The sequence below is a fragment of the Hemicordylus capensis genome, chromosome 5, assembly GCF_027244095.1.
Source record: "Hemicordylus capensis ecotype Gifberg chromosome 5, rHemCap1.1.pri, whole genome shotgun sequence".
Classification (NCBI taxonomy): domain Eukaryota; kingdom Metazoa; phylum Chordata; class Lepidosauria; order Squamata; family Cordylidae; genus Hemicordylus; species Hemicordylus capensis.
The window spans coordinates 94,888,157-94,904,146 of NC_069661.1; the positions used below are offsets into that span (position 1 = coordinate 94,888,157).

At 43.5% G+C, this 15,990-nt stretch overlaps 1 protein-coding gene across 7 annotated transcripts in view; it reads right to left on the reverse strand.

Moving 5' to 3' along the window:
• TRMT9B (tRNA methyltransferase 9B (putative)) overlaps nt 1-12,816 on the reverse strand; it is a 42,189-nt gene extending 29,373 nt beyond the window's left edge. Inside the window, exons 1-2 of one of the 7 annotated variants that reach the window (XM_053255975.1) lie at nt 12,682-12,777; nt 10,388-10,504 (exon numbers count right to left, since the gene is read on the reverse strand). In XM_053255975.1, the coding sequence (XP_053111950.1) occupies nt 10,388-10,414 (27 nt within the window). In that variant the 5' untranslated portion in view covers nt 10,415-10,504; nt 12,682-12,777. Of the gene's footprint in view, nt 1-3,059; nt 3,077-10,387; nt 10,505-12,681 lie in introns of those variants that run through there. The other 6 variants (XM_053255973.1, XM_053255976.1, XM_053255974.1 and 3 more) reach the window with 6 other exon arrangements.
• Nucleotides 12,817-15,990: the final 3,174 nt, after the last annotated feature.

A 15,990-nucleotide genomic window follows, 5' to 3' on the forward strand; every position in this document is an offset into this window, starting at 1 on the left:
TCTCTGCTTGTGGAGTATTGTTCTGCTTCTGAGATCAAATAGGAAACTAATGCAGATGGAGCAACTCTTGTTTTGATGCTGATATGGGAAATAGCCTTGCTTCAGGGCATTGGGAGAAACTAATGAAAGAGAGAGACTTACTGCCTGAGGTGGACCTTGATCTTTGACTCACCATTTCTGATATTCCCCAGCAAAATCTCTTCCAGTCAAATATGTTATAGGTTCCCAACCCCTACCACTCCTACCACAGACTTATGGAGAAAAATAAAATATTGGATGTTTGCCCTGTAAGTACTCCCAAATCTTCTGCCTAAGTGGGCCACATCACTATCCTTCATCATAAGGGTAATCCCTGCTCCTGATAAATTCCAGTGTCCATGGACTCTTTTAGATAGTGGTATATTCCAGCTTCATTGTAAATTGCAAAATAAATAAAATGAGAAATCCACAATATGTGCGTGGGCATTGTGTAATATTCTTAGTAACATCTGCTGGCAAACTGTAGCAATTCATGAATAAACTGCTGATTTTCAAACTCCTTTTATTCTGGCTTGAGAAAAAATAGTTTATCCATAGACTGTCACAGAATAAAGGCTGATAGTGCTAAGAATATTATGTAAAGTCCTTGTATGTAGTATGGATTTCTCATTTTATTTATTTTCATAATTTGCAATGAGGTTGGAATATATTACTGCCACCCTAAAAAAAAAAGACAGTCTATTCTGATTACACCTTCTGCTTGCAATGCCCACAAAACATTACAGCTCTGTCCAGAAAAACAACTTCAGAGTCTCTGCTTCCATCCAATCCTACCCCTTACTAGGGTTTACATATTTTTCTGGCAAGATGTCTTTGCCTTTAGAAGTTTAATGAATGACAGAAAGATAAAAGGCATAGCTTTGTCCGTTACGCCACCTCTATGCTGAGAAAACCTTCAACTGTTTTATTCCTGCCAGCCATTCAGCTTTTAAAGGTACCTGAGCCCTGACAGGGGGAAAAGAAAGAAAGAAAAAAGGTTGTAACTCTACTCCACACACCACATAGCAATGCCTTTTTAGTGAAGTGAAATGTGTATTTCCTTAAAAGAAATTTTGTCAATGAACAATAGTGTCATTTAAAAGGATTAGCCTGTGCTAAGATTGTCAAAACTAAGGCATGAATTGCATTATTTATATATATACACACACATACATACATAGACACAGGAATTATACAATCTAGCAATTAAATTTTCTTCTTTAAAAAAACAAAACCAAACTGATCGTCTTCATGGCAGGATTAAAAGTAGAGTGATTATTCTTTCATTTAGCCATACTAATTAAAAGTGTATTCGCTGCCACTGACTTGTTTTAATGTGAATGAATATATTATCTCCTGTGGATGATTCACAACTTCCAAGCCATTCTGTTCTTGATTAGATTTCATTCCAATCCACTGAAGTAGTATTAAATATTAACTTCAAAGCATTGAATTTGGTTCTTCATCCATGAATTATTCAATGTTTCTTTAAATCACTGTATATTATTAATGACCATTCTTACCAAATTCTGGATATGAGTTGGGATGGGGGTGTTGGAGAGCCAATTCTTGATGATGGCAGGCCTTATGTACCAGGGAATGGGGGCAGGGAGAGAGACACTGTTGACAGGCCTCAGCCTGTTCTGGTAGCTCAGGCATATACTTTGGGAGCTTTTCTTCCTGTCACTGCTCAACCTTCCACATTTTGGCAGTAACCATAAGTGCCTTTCAGCAATTCCATCTGACAAGAGGGCTGAAATACGTTGTTTCAGACTAAGACCGCATAACCCTCACAGTGGCTTTATAACTACAAATCTTACTGTAACATGACCGTTGATGCCAATTTGGAAGCTTTAGCTCAGGGCTGTGAAAATATCACATCTGAGGCCTTTTAAATCCCTTTGGGATTCCCCGCAAGGCCAGAAGCACCTTTACCACATTCCATTCCACCCAACTCACTAAACCACTGTTATGGCATGTGGGGCAAGACATATGTACACTGTGGGAACTTTGCAGCGAGGGCTAACCCGAGTGTGGACAAGGGAATGACACAAAGGGGAGCATTAGCAGCAAGCTTCTAATGCAAACTACTAAATGTTCATTGAATGACAATCAAAACATACATTCCCATTTGGGAAATCAATAGAACGCGCAGAGCATCTGTATGCTAGGACTTGATTGCTCCCCTCACTCCCTGTCACAGCCCCCTCAACTCAGAGATCTCCACCCTCACCTGAACTGCTGCTCTTCCTCCATTGCTTCCATCCCCTTCACCCCTCTTGGTCACAGCTGCAGCATTGCTGGCACCTACTGGCCAAGCTGCAGCCTCCTATCCTCAGAGACTTCCCCACCCTCATGCAAGCCCCATTCCTGCTCCTCTCTACAGGAGCAGCAGCAGCAGCAGTTGACCAGGCCTTTCCTCGTTGCCTCCACTGCCATGGCCACTTGTTCCCCTCAGGCCGCTGACAGGCCCAGACCCATCTCTTGCCTGGCTGTCTGCCTCCACCAAAGGCCTCGGTAGCCCCAAACAGCAGCAGTGGTTGACTGGGTCCTTCCTTGCCGCCAATAAGCTGCTCGTTCCCCCTCAGGCCACTGACGGGTTCAGGCCCGTCCTTCACCCTTCCTTGTTTCTCTCTCTCTCTCCCTCCCTCCCTTCTTTTTCTCTCTTTCTCTCTCCTCCAACCACTCTTCCCCAGGGGCGTAGCTAGGCGAGAGGGGGCCCGTGTTCATCCCTCTCTCTGGCGGCCCCCCAGAGGGAGGGAGATAATGAAGAAAATAGGGAGGGGTGGAGCTGCAGGGCCCTCAGGAGCTGGGGGCCCGTGTTCTTTGAACCCTTTCGCTCAGTTATAGCTACGCCCCTGCTCTTCCCTTCTGTCTTTCTCCCCCCCGCCCTTCCTGAGTTAACAGATCTTGTTCATCTTATTTCCTCATCTAATTCACACAACAACAGCCTCCTTCTCCTCCTGATGGGGCTCTTTCCTCTCTCATGACCCCTCTCTTTGAAGACCCCTGCCTACTATCCTTTTATATAGACTCCTCACCTCTACAATCAAGAACACCTTCCAACCAGTAACAACTGCATTCCAACTGTCTCAACCATTACAGGCTCCTCCTCCCTATGTGCATATGGAATCATCATTGCCCAATCACCACAGTGCCACAGGACCCTCTCCCCGCCCATCTGCTTATGGAATCCCCACAGCTCAATCACCATGTGCTTCTGCTCTCACAGGCTCCTGCTCCCTATCTGCATATGGACTCTCCACTGCCCAATCACCACAGTGCTTCTGCTTGTAAACTCTCGCGAGAGCTGCCACACACAGGATTAGCCACAGGTATGCCTTAAAGAATTATATATATATAGTTACCTAATTGTAACTCTAGCAAACCAATTGTAACACTAGCAAACCAAAACCAAACATGGGGAATTTCAATAGACTAAACTTGCTTGCATAGATAACAACACAGGAAAGCAAATCATACAACAGTGCTCATTGAAATGAATGGGCAACCATAGAGTTTTAAAAGATGTGACCCCTAGCAGGTCTCCTTGATGTTGTGCTAGTTGCTCAACATGCCAATGCTAAGTGGGGATGGTTTCTGAGTCAGACAGAAAGGTAACTGAAACAGGAAACAACATATTAGAAAAACTGACAATTTTAAAAAAGGAGAGGATAGACAAAATACATTGATGCAGTGCAGCTGTGTGAAAACGTACGTCTCAAATTGGCAGTGGGTGCACATTACTTTGAAAGCACAGGAGTAGGCTATGTATGTGAAGCATAGAATGAGAGTTAAGATCCTTGTTTCACTATAATTTAGGCAGATAGTAGAAGGTCTGGATGGGGATTTTTTTTAGGGTTGAAGCCCATTCTCAAGCATAGTTGGAGAAACCTATTTACGAATATGGATCTCTACTATGCTCACGTTCATCAAATAAGAACCTATGGATGGGTTCTTGCTCCCACAGAGACAGAGGCCAATATGCCAAAAGGTCTCCACCACTGACCACCAATGTGTAGATCAGAGACAAATGAATTAAGGAGCTCCTTGGAGTTCTGCTTCACTGGTAAACAAAATAGAAAAGAAATAGGGAAAAGAAAAAGGGAGAAATCTCTGCTCTAAAGCGGGCATTGAGGGAAAGGACTATATCTACCTGTCTTGCAGCTTTGCCTTGTGCTGGAGCGATTAGATGGGAGATCCATCCAACGAGGGGAAACTCCAGGCAGCTAGGTTCTTGGCTTGCAAGCGGCTCAAAAACAGTGATCTCAGCTCAGAGATTCTCAGGATTGGGAACCAGATGGGATCACAAACACTGAACCAATGATTCACTGATGAACCAGGCACTGAACTGAAGTTTACCACAAATGTTGAACACACTCTGAACAAAAGTACTATTTTGGGGAGGGGTTTTAAGCACCTTCCACCTTTGAGAATCTTAATCTAACAATCTACTGTTTCTGAGGGAGTTCAGATAAGCTGAATTGCTTGAGGGTGGAGATCACTATAATTGTGAGGCTTGGCCTTTGGAACTGATCTAATCATGAGACTCTGGTCCTCAATGTGAATTTAATCAGTAGGTGGAAAAATGGGTTCTTATACATGTCTGAAGGAGATTGCTCCGTGGAGGAATTTTATTATCAGTAATTATTTTTAATTTCCTGAAGCGGCTTCATAGGATATACTTACCAAACCTAGCTGATTTCCATGCAAAGTCTTCCCAAGTAGTATGGGTTACTCAGAGACTTGTTCAGCCCTTTTGTTATTTTTATCAAGCATGGGGAGGGGAGCACTGCCACCAAACCTTGTCTCACCTTCTACTGCCAAATATGTTGTTCTGTCTGGTCTCTGGTAATGCCAATGTGGACCTGAAAAGTCTTAGTACTGCCTGGGAGCCCCATAAGCATATAGTTTGGCTGAAAAGGCCGTTATTCCTAACACCATTTTTAGCGCTAAGAAGCAATGCACTTTAGGGCTTTGGAGCTGATTCACAAAAGGCTGCTCTTGAGTTTCACAGCATCAATCTCTCCTCCATTTCATATAGCAAGACTGATGACAAGGAGTATAGAGATTGTGCAATCTATGACTTAATGGCATCTATAGTGAAAAAGAAAGGTGTAAAAGGTGTAGGGTGGGTGGTGGCGGCCCTTGATCAATGGAAAAGGAGAAGTAGGGTGCTTAGACTAACAGGATGTGAGCTGGGAGACAACCATTTGGGCATAACAGGTGATTTTTAAGATTAAGCTGTGGGAAGTAAGCTTAGATATTGTAGAGTTGCAAGCTGAAGGCCAGTGCTCAGGACCAGACATAATGGGGGCTAATGCCTGGAGTGGTGCAGTTGACAGTGAAGGGATTTTGACTGGCAAAATATAGTCAGGTGGCACATTGTGGTTGGCTCTCCATAAGTATTTTTAGAAGCTCACCAACGGTCCTACTGCTGGACCCCCTCCCCCATAAAAACTAATGTTGGTTCTAGTGAAAACATTATGCTTATAGCTCTTGGCCATCTGCTGAGTAGGAAGCTGGCCATGTGCTGAGTAGGAAGACACGCTACATTGGATTATGTAGCATATGGTAACTCAGTTCCTAACCAGAGGGTTGCTGCATAATAGCACTGAGAGTTCTACAGCTTTCCAGACCAAATCTTAATTATTGGTTTTGATTTCTATAATCCTTTACAAGTGTATGATTTTTCTAGATAATGATTTCTTCTAGAAGAACAGCTTTTCCCACAGCAATACACAGCAACATAATTTCAAAGCAATGACTTATTCATAGCCCCACAACAGCTGCTCCTATGAACTATACAAAGTTGTACATTGATGGGATCCAGGGGTGATCTGGGAAATTACGGGCTGGTTAGCTTAATGTCCGTTCCAGGCAAATTGATGGAAAGCATCCTCAAGGATAAAACTGTAAAGCACACAGAACAACAGGCCCTGCTGGGAGAAAACCAGCATGGCTTCTGCAAAGGTAAATCTTGCCTCACAAAACTTTTGGAATTCTTTGAGAGTGTCAACAAGTGTGTGGATCAAGGTGATCCAGTTGACATAGTATATCTGGACTTCCAAAAACTTATTTAAATACATCAGAAGCAGGAAACCTGCCAGGGAGGCTGTTGGACCATTAGACAATGAGGGAGTGAAAGGGATTATTAAGGAGGATATGGAGGTTGCAGAGAAGCTCAATGAGTTCTTTGTGTCTGTCTTCACAGCAGAGGATACTGAGCATATACCTGTTCCTGAACCAGGCTTTTCAGGGATGGAGGCTAAAGAACTGAGTCAGATGGAAGTGACAAGAGATGAGATGATGTTCTAAACCAGGCTTCAGCAAACTGCGGCCCTCCAGATGTTGCCGAACTACAATTCCCATCACCCCCAGCTACAACTTATTGTGGCTGGGATGATGGGAATTGTAGTTCAGCAACATCTGGAGGGCCGCAGTTTGGGGACGCCTGTTCTAAACTATCTGGAAAAACTAAAAACTAACAAGTCGCCAGGGCCTGATGGCATCCATCCAAGAGTACTCAAAGAACTCAAATGTGAAATTGCCAACCTGCTTGCTAAAACAGATAACTTATCCCTGCAATCGGGCTCTGTACCGGAGGACTGGAAAGTAGCAAATGTAACACTGATTTTCAAAAAGAGATGCAGGGGCAATCCGGGAAATTACAGGCCAGTTAGCTTAACATCCGTTCCAGGCAAATTGATGGAAAGCATCCTCAAGGATAAAACTGTAAAGCACACAGAACAACAAGCCCTGCTGGGAGTGAACGAGCATGGCTTCTGCAAAGGTAAATCTTGCCTCACCAACCTTTTGGATTTCTTTGAGAGTGTCAACAAATGTGTGGATCAAGGTGATCCAGTTGACATAGTATACCTAGACTTCCAAAAAGCTTTCGACAAAGTTCCTCATCAAAGACTCTTGAGGAAACTTAGCAGTCATGGGATAAGGGGACAAGTACATGTGTGGATTGCAAACTGATTGAAAGACAGGAAACAGAGGGTAGGTATAAATGGAGAGTTTTCACAATGGAGGGAAGTAAGAAGCGGGGTCCCTCAGGGATCTGTACTGGGACCAGTGCTTTTTAATTTATTCATAAATGATCTAGAAGTAGAGGTAAGCAGCGAGGTGGCCAAATTTGCAGATGATACCAAACTCTTTCGGGTAGTGAAATCCAAAACAGATTGTGAAGAGCTCCAAAAGGATTTCTCCAAACTGGAGGAGTGGGCAACAAAATGGCAAATGCGCTTAAATGTTGGCAAATGTAAAGTGATGCACATTGGGACAAAAAAACCCAACTTCAAATATATGCTGATGGGATCAGAGGTGTTGGTGACTGACCAGGAGAGGGATCTTGGAGTCATGGTGGACAGCTTGTTCAAAGTGTCAACTCAATGTGCGGCAGCTGTGAAAAAGGCCGATTCCATGCTAGGGATCATTAGGAAGGGGACTGAAAATAAAACTGCTAATATTATAATGCCCTTATACAAAATGATGGTGCAGCCACACCTGGAGTACTGCGTACAATTCTGGTCACTGCATCTAAAAAAGGACATCGTAGAACTGGAAAAGGTACAGAAGAAGGCAACTAAGATGATCAGGGGCCTAGAGCATCTTCGTTATAAAGCAAGGCTGCAACACCTGGGGCTATTTAGTTTAGAAAAAAGATGACTGCAAGGAGACATGATAGAGGTTAATAAAATCATGCATGGTATAGAGAAAGTGGATAGAGAGAAATTATTTTCCCTCTCACATAACACTAGAACCAGGGGTCATCCCATGAAATTGATTGCCAGCCAATCTAGGACCAACGAACGGAGGTACTTTTTCACACAATGCATAATCAACTTGTGGAATTCTCTGCCACAAGATGTGGTGACAGCCAACAACCTGGGTGGCTTTAAGAGGGGTTTGGATAACTTCATGGAGGAGAGGTCTATCATTGGCTACTAGTTGGAGGGCTACAGCCATCTCCAGCCTTAAAGGCAGGATGCCTCTGAGTACCAGTTGCAGGGGAGTAAGAGCAGGAGAGAAAGCATGCCCTCAACTCCTGCCTGTGGCTTCCAATGGCATCTGGTGGGCCACTGTGCAAAATAGGATGCTGGACTAGATGGGCCTTGGGCCTGATCCAGCCGGGCAGTTCTTATGTTCTTATGATGTTCCTGCCTGCAGAGCCTTTGCTAGTAATTAATAGTCTGATGAAGATGCACACAGCAACTCAATAAGCACACTAGTTCCCACATATATTCTTTCAACAGTTATTGCTACTATTTAAATCTCTTTTGGCAACCTCCCCAGACAAACCTAACATTGAGTATCTACAGATCCTAAAACAACTTACACATTTTCCATAATTTTTCTTTGGAATTTGTTGCCTGTCATTGCATATGTGCTAAGCTGGAAACTAATGATGATTCTCATGCTGAAACGTTAGACAGCTTTCATTTAAAAACAAACAACAACAAAAAACATGCACATGCATATGGCTTGCCTCTGGCCCTTTTTCATATCTGTTTTGCAACCCCAGTTCACACATTCAAGAACATAAATTTTCAGATGCATGGTTCACATCCCTAGTAGGTGAAGTCAAGATAATGACAGCTCAGATGGAATTTTATCCTTTGTACCTTATCAACCCTAGCAGCATCACAGAAATAAATCTGCTTGCCTCTTTCTCTGCAAACTAGAAAAGAGTGAATGACCTAATTGGGTGAGATATTTAAAGGCTCTCTCTACCAAAAGCAGAGCAGAAGGGTCCTTTAACATTCAACTGGCTCATACATTTCTATTATGTAACCTTAAGAGCAGATATAAAAAAGATCATTGGACAGGAGGGACATATGAATTCATAGCCAGCAATTTTGTGATGCTGGGCACATTGCAGAGGGGAAGATGCTCTGTAAGTTAATGAAAAAACCTAAATATAAGTCACCTAATATACTTAAAGTTACGTAAATAATTTTATTAAAATATAAAAGTAAGTGCCAAGAACCCAAAGTGCTTGGCAATCATCCCAGTGACTCTGCATTCACTGGCCAGGACATTGGAAGGCTTTACTTCTTACTGAGCAATTGGGGAGATAGCTGCCTGCCTGCCCACCCAATTGTCTTTATATCTCCAAAATCAAAAGGGCTGGAGACAGAGGCGTAACAAGGCTGGAGTGGGCCCAGAGACAAAATTTTAAAATGGGCCCCTCGCTGATACACACACACACACACTTCACATGTGACTTGCCTCTGGGGGGCCCCTCGAGGCATGGGGGCCCCCAGGCAGCCACCTCCCCTTGCCTAATAGTAGTTACGCCCCTGGCTGGAGATGTTATCCTTTTGTAATAAAACTTGAACATCCAGGAAAGGTATTAATATTCTTGACAGGGCCAGGCTCCTGCAGCTCCTCCATGGTTATAGACCATCATTTTTCACATTCCCCATTCAATCTATGAATGAATGAATGAATGAATGAATAGCTTAATTGAGATCACTGATCAGATGTACAAACAAACACATAATACTACATTCTGATAAGTATGTAGACCCATTCAATCTAAATATTAAAAGATTTTACTAATGTACTTTAGCAGTGAAATTAAAACTTCCATTACATTTATGGGAGTAAGTTTTCAGAAATATCAATTTTGTATTAGAATTGATCGGGTTTTTTGATAGGCAAGTAGATTCTCAGGGCACCTTTCATAAGAGAGAGAGAGAGAGAGAGAGAGAGAGAGAACAACCTCAACTAATAACTCACCAGGTAATTATAGTCGTATCAATGTAAAGACAACCACAACACTGAAAAATGTTACTGAAAAGTATTCTCAGAGAGCTGAAATCAATCATTCCTCAAAACCCCTTTTAAATAGGAAAGTCTTTGCTAGCCTTCTGAAAGTCACCAGGGCACCTGTCTGGCAGGCTTCTCTACAGAGGGAGTTCCACCACTGAAAAAAACTCCACTCCTTGTCATCACACTGTTTACCTCAGAAGGGCCAGGTATCAGCAGCAAGGCAAGAATACCAAATAAAACTATAGCACAACCATATAAATGCATATCTATGTTGTAAGAGAATAATAGAAGAGAAAGAACTAGAAATCTGTGTTTTTAAAAATGCATCCACAGCAAAAGTAATTTACTGGATTTTTAAAAACTGAGTTTAAAGGAGAGGGGGTCGGAATCAGGAATTTTCATTCATTTGCAAAATTAAAGCAAGGGTGTTATATAGAGTAGGGCTTGACAAATCTCAGGTGCCAGAGAGAGCCCTGGTATCTAGAAATTTAATTGTGGTACCAAGACTAGGATATTCAGAGGCAGAATTATTTAACAAAATATTTATTTATCCCAGGCAGCCCTCATTCTGTACTAAGTATGTTACCTGTAAAGGAGATAAAGGGAAGTCCATTTACTCCCCTCTTTCACAATGTCTGTAACTGAGTCCGTTAATTTTGTCAAGTGTGTCCATTGTCTGGCTCCCAGGTTTTGGGGCAGGACCCTAGAGCCAAAGAACATTTGTCAAGGCCTGGTGTCGAGTATGTATAACAAATGCACTAAAGTAAAGTAATAAACATATTATTTACTGGATGTAACTCCCACATTTTATAGAAATAAAGTTGATAGATAGATAGATAGATAGATAGGTTTTATAACTGAACACACACACACACACATATATATATACATATTTCAGTTACAAAACTTTCTAAACACCTGAAAGTCCATGAAGGTTTAATAGCAGGTTTTCTGGTGTAAGATCATCTTACTTCTGATCTAGCATTAAGGGGCCACCAAATGTTGCCAGTCAGCTACACATACTTCCATTTTACAACTATGTATTATCTCAAGTTTCTTCTGTTACAGGCTTATTGCTTTGCATTTAAGACCTTTCTTCTCACTCCCCCAATCATTCCTTGCTACATCCAGTAAGCTTCAGAAACATTATATCAGGGAGCCAGCATGGTGTAGTAGTTAAGAGTGCTGGACTGGGACTGGGGAGACCCGAGTTCAAATCCCCATTCAGCCATGATACTAGCTGGGTGACTGTGGGCCAGTCACTTCTCTCTCAGCCTAACCTACTTCACAGGGTTGTTGTGAGGAGAAACTCAAGTATGTAGTACACCGCTCTGGGCTCCTTGGAGGAAGAGCGGGATATAAATGTAAAAATAAATAAATAAATAAATAAATAAATAAAATTATCCCCAGCAAGGTGTGTGTGTTTTGTTTTGTTTTAAGTACCAGATATATAATAAGAAAATATTAAAATACAGGGCTCGTGAGAAATTGGGTAAACCAGGTACATTTCAAAAGGTGGCATATGGCCATCACATTGTACGGAAAGAAACTGCATTTCGTGCACAGATATGTAAACACAAGGTGAAGACTAGCAACAGAAGGAGAAACGAGCAAGGCATCGTCCAGCCAGCTGCCACTTCTGGCAAAGTAACTAGCACACACACATATAAAAAAATTACTACCACATTTCTGTCTGGCAGTGAAAACCCACCACTGAGTGACTAGGCTGTTGGAATATTAATGATGATGAAATGATTTCCCCAAGTTTCCTCAGCTGTACTAGATTTGCATTTCCCAGGGAACCTCACTGATTATTTCCCTGCATGAATATCACTTCTGTAAGGTGGGGATAACAGCGTGTTCAGTGTCATGTGTGGCAAGCACATGTCAGTTTCAATGCATGTACACTTGTCAATACAGACATGTGCATTTATTAGGCATGATGGTGTGCACAATTTTTCCAACTCAGAAGTAATAACCATGCATGAGGGAAACTGTCATGTGTGAAACAACCCTTACAGCACAAAGGGCAAAATCTACAGAGCAGGAAAGCGAGCAAAGAGAGGAAGAAATCTGGGCTGTGCAAGATTTTTTAAAAGTAAAGTGGTTTTTTTCCTCCCTGGGCAGCTTCACAGACCAAAGAGACAATATCCAGTGGAGCTCTGTTCCTGGCCTTGAGGATGCTACAAAGCTTCAAGAACAAACCAACCAGCCATGAACCAGAGTCCCACCCCCACACACTTCTCTTCAAAGATCTGAGCTATTTTAAGATTTTTGCAGAATTCAGAAGAGCTACACAGATCCAAGGGGAGGGAAGGAGCCTGGAGCTGCTGCTGCTGCTGCTGTCAGCTTGGAGAAATTGCAGTCCAAAATAGAGTGGGGTGGTGATTAGAAAAGAAAAGAGAGAAGTTGTTGGAGGCTATGGTACATTTAAAACCAGTATCTCGAGTGGCAAGGGAATTTAAAAACAAAATCCAGGCAAGGGCGTAAAGCGACGTTAAATATGTTTAAATAATGAGGATCGTATTGCATTTGGAATGTGCAAGCAGAAAGGGCAATTGAGCATAAAGAACGATCTTGAGCCTGCTTCCTTACAGACGGATCCGAAACACGCTCCCTCGGAAGCAAATCTCACTGGCTTCAATCGGACTTCCATCCTAGTAAGCATTCTGAGAATGAGGAGTCGCCTTAGCCATAACAATCTTCAACCAGAGAAATACCCAGACAGTGCAAAGAGCATACATTACACACGTAAAGTAAGAGCATGCATTCAGTACATGCGATACACCGTAAGTACCGCAAGAGAACCGCAAACACTCTCGGGGCATTGCGGCTTGCCCACCAGCGTCCCAAGGAAGTGACTGCTCCTTTCCCTTTTACCTGCACGCGCCGGTAGGAGGCAGCGGGGGACACGCCTCATCTGCCTCCACTCTTCGCAGCGAAGCATAGGCTGCCGGCCGCAAGCGACAGCCGCTGCATCCTGCCCTGGGAGCAGGAGAAGGCGATGCCTCGCCTGGAGCGGAGCGTTGGCGGCGGGGGCCGTAGGGCTCCCCACAGCGCCGTAGTTCACTTCTCCGTGCTCTCGCTGAGCCGTTCCTAGCGGTCTTTTGCAGCAGGAAGCCTCCGCGGCTCGCGGTTGCTGGCAGCGGTGGCGGCTTCTGCCCAGCTCCGCTGCGAGAATGGAACTGTGCCTGTGATGTGGGGGACGGCAGCAGTGATGAGCTGGGGAGCACGCACAGCTCCGCTTGCAGGCAGGTGAGAGTCGAGAGAGAGAGCGCCGCGCGTCCCGAGAGCGGCTGCAAACCACGGCGCCGACGGAATGGCGCGCAAGAGCGATGCGAGTGGGGCGCGCGCAAGAGGAATGCTAATAGGCTGTAATGGGCTTCAGAAGAAATGTAGGGGAGGGGCATTAAAGCCCAGGGGTAGGCAGGGAATGCAAAGGGCCTGCCGGGAGAGATCCGACTTCATAATCGCCGCAGGAGGAGAGAGGGCATGTCCTCAGCCCTTGCCTGTGGCCTTCCCAGAGGCGTCTGGTGTGAAGCAGGATGCTGGACTAGATGGGCCCTGGGCCTACTCCAGCAAGGCTGTTCTTATAATGTGCATGGGAAAGTCCATACATGACCATCTTTCTTGGGAGGTGCAGAGCTCTATATATTTGTTGATCTAACCTATGCACACACTTTGCTTTTCAAACTGAGTTTCCAAAGTGGCTTGCATTAAAAAGAAAGATGATCAGTGCCAGCCCATGACATCTTGTTCTGTCAAATAGAGCCTCAAATGGCATCTCCCCCGCCCACCTCTCTCTCTCTCTTCCAGTCACAGCCAGGTCCTTCGAACTTTCACATTTTATTTTATTTTTTGTTCGATTTTTATACCATCTTTCATTAAAACACTCTCACGATGGCTTACAAAACATTTAAAACAATATAAAACTATAAAACAGTTACACAATAAAAATATTAAACTGGAATATAAAAATACAAATCTAATTAGAAGTTTTTTTAAAAATACACAGTCAGATCATAAAATACAGAGTGGCAGCAACAAAAACAACACGCCTATAAAGGCCTGCCTAAAAAGCCAAGATTTCACTTGCTTTCTAAAAACTAGGGTGGAGAATGAGAAGCAGATGCTGACCGGGAGAGCATTCCAAAGTCTGGGGGCTATAACTGAGAAGGCTCTGTCCTGCATGCATGACAGTCGAGCCTCCCTCATTGTCGACATGCAGAGCAGAGCCTCCTCCAATGACCTGTGAAATGGGCAGAAACCCTTCGGAGCAGGCGGTCCCTCAGATATCCAGGGGTCAAACTGTTAAGGGCTTTAAAGGTCAAAACCAGCACCTTGAATTGGTCCCAGAAACAAATTGGCAGCCAGTGTAGCTCTTTCAAAATGGGTGTAATATGATCCCAGGGGCCAGCTTCGCATAAAATCCTAGATGCCACATTTTGCACTAGCTGCAGTTTCCAATATTCTTCAAGAGCAGTAGAGCGTGTTACAGTGTGGGTAACTGTTACCAGATGTGCCTTCTCAAAAAAGGGATGCAGCTGGCACACTAGCCGAAGTTGTGCAAAGGGACCCCTAGCCGCCACCTCCACCAGGGCTTTCAAAAGCAGAGCTGGGTCCAGCAGTACTCCCAAGCTGTGCACCTGTTCTTCAAGGGGAGTGCAACCCCATCCAGAACTATTTGAATCCCTTCATCCTGTTTGGCTCTCCTACTGACCAACAGCACCTCCATCTTGCCCAGATTCAATCTCAGTTTATTAGCCCACATCCAACCCATCACTGCCTCCAGCCCTGACTTACATCCACTGCCTCACTAGGAACAGGTAATAAGGGGAGACAGAGCTGAGTGTCATCTGCATATTGCTGACAGCTTAGTCCAAGTCTCCGGATAACCTCTCCCAGATGTTTCATGTAGATGTTAAACAGCATGGGGGACAAAAGCGAACCCTGAGGGACCCTGCAGGCCAATGGCAATGGGGCCAAGCAGTAGTCCCCCAGCACCACCTTCTGGACCCTCCCCCCAAGAAAGGACTGAAGCCACTCCAAAGCAGTGCCTCCAACCCCCATACTCAAGAGGTGGTCCAGAAAACATGGTCAGTGGTATCAAATGCAGCTGAGGGTCCAGCAGAACCAACAGGGACACAGTCTCCCATCACGCTCTCAGCATAGATCATCCATTGGAGCAACTAAGGCAGTTTCAGTCTCATATCCAGGACAGAAGCCAGATTGAAAGGCCTCACATCTCTCACCCTTCCTTCTTTTTCTATAAGAAAGTAAAGAGGAAAAGCAGCACAGTGCCATTTTGCCTTCGTTCTTTTACAGGCCTTCCATGAGTGGGTACTGGGTGCCACCCCTAAGAACTGGCCCACAGGCTGCCAGCTGCTGCCTGAAGCAGCTTGCTACATAGTAGGGCAAGCACTGAATATTATAAGCAATACAATGCAATTTAGATAAAATCAAGTTATACTGGTTGTTAGTTTTTATTATTTTTAAGCAACATACAATAAATCAACTATCCTTTAAGGTACAAATGGACTCTGTATGGCAGCAATCCAAACAAGTATGCTTAAAACCACTGAAATAAATAAGCTTAAGCACACCTAACTCTATGCCAAATGGTTGCCATTCAGCCCAATTCTATGCATGTTTAATTCAAATAAGTTTATCTGTGTTTAATGGGGCTTATGTCCAGGTAAATGTGTATAAGATTGCACCATTAAGTTCCTAAACATACTGCTCAGTACTTTATTTTCATTTTACTTGGTCCTGATAAAGGTATTACCAGACTGTGGCTTTTAGAATCATGTTGTAGATCTCATTAAGATATCATGCTAAATATCTGCTGGATCCTAAAGTTCTGTCGCACTCCCGTGTGAGGAAGAAAACAAAAGCCAGACTATGCCAGTGAAAGTGCAGGGCCGCTCTTTTGATTGTTTTTTACGTTTTAGAATATATTTTTAAAAAAATTAAATTGTTGTGTTTTAAATTTCTTGTTTTTGTTTTTAACTAATGTTTTAATGTTGTTTTTATCTTGTTGTAAACTGCCCAGAGGCGCAAGTTTTGGGCGGTATAAAAATATGTTAGAAAGAAAGGAAGGAAGGAAGGAAGGAAGGAAGGAAGGAAGGAAGGAAGATAGATAGATAGATAGATAGATAGATAGATAGATAGATAGATAGATAGATAGAG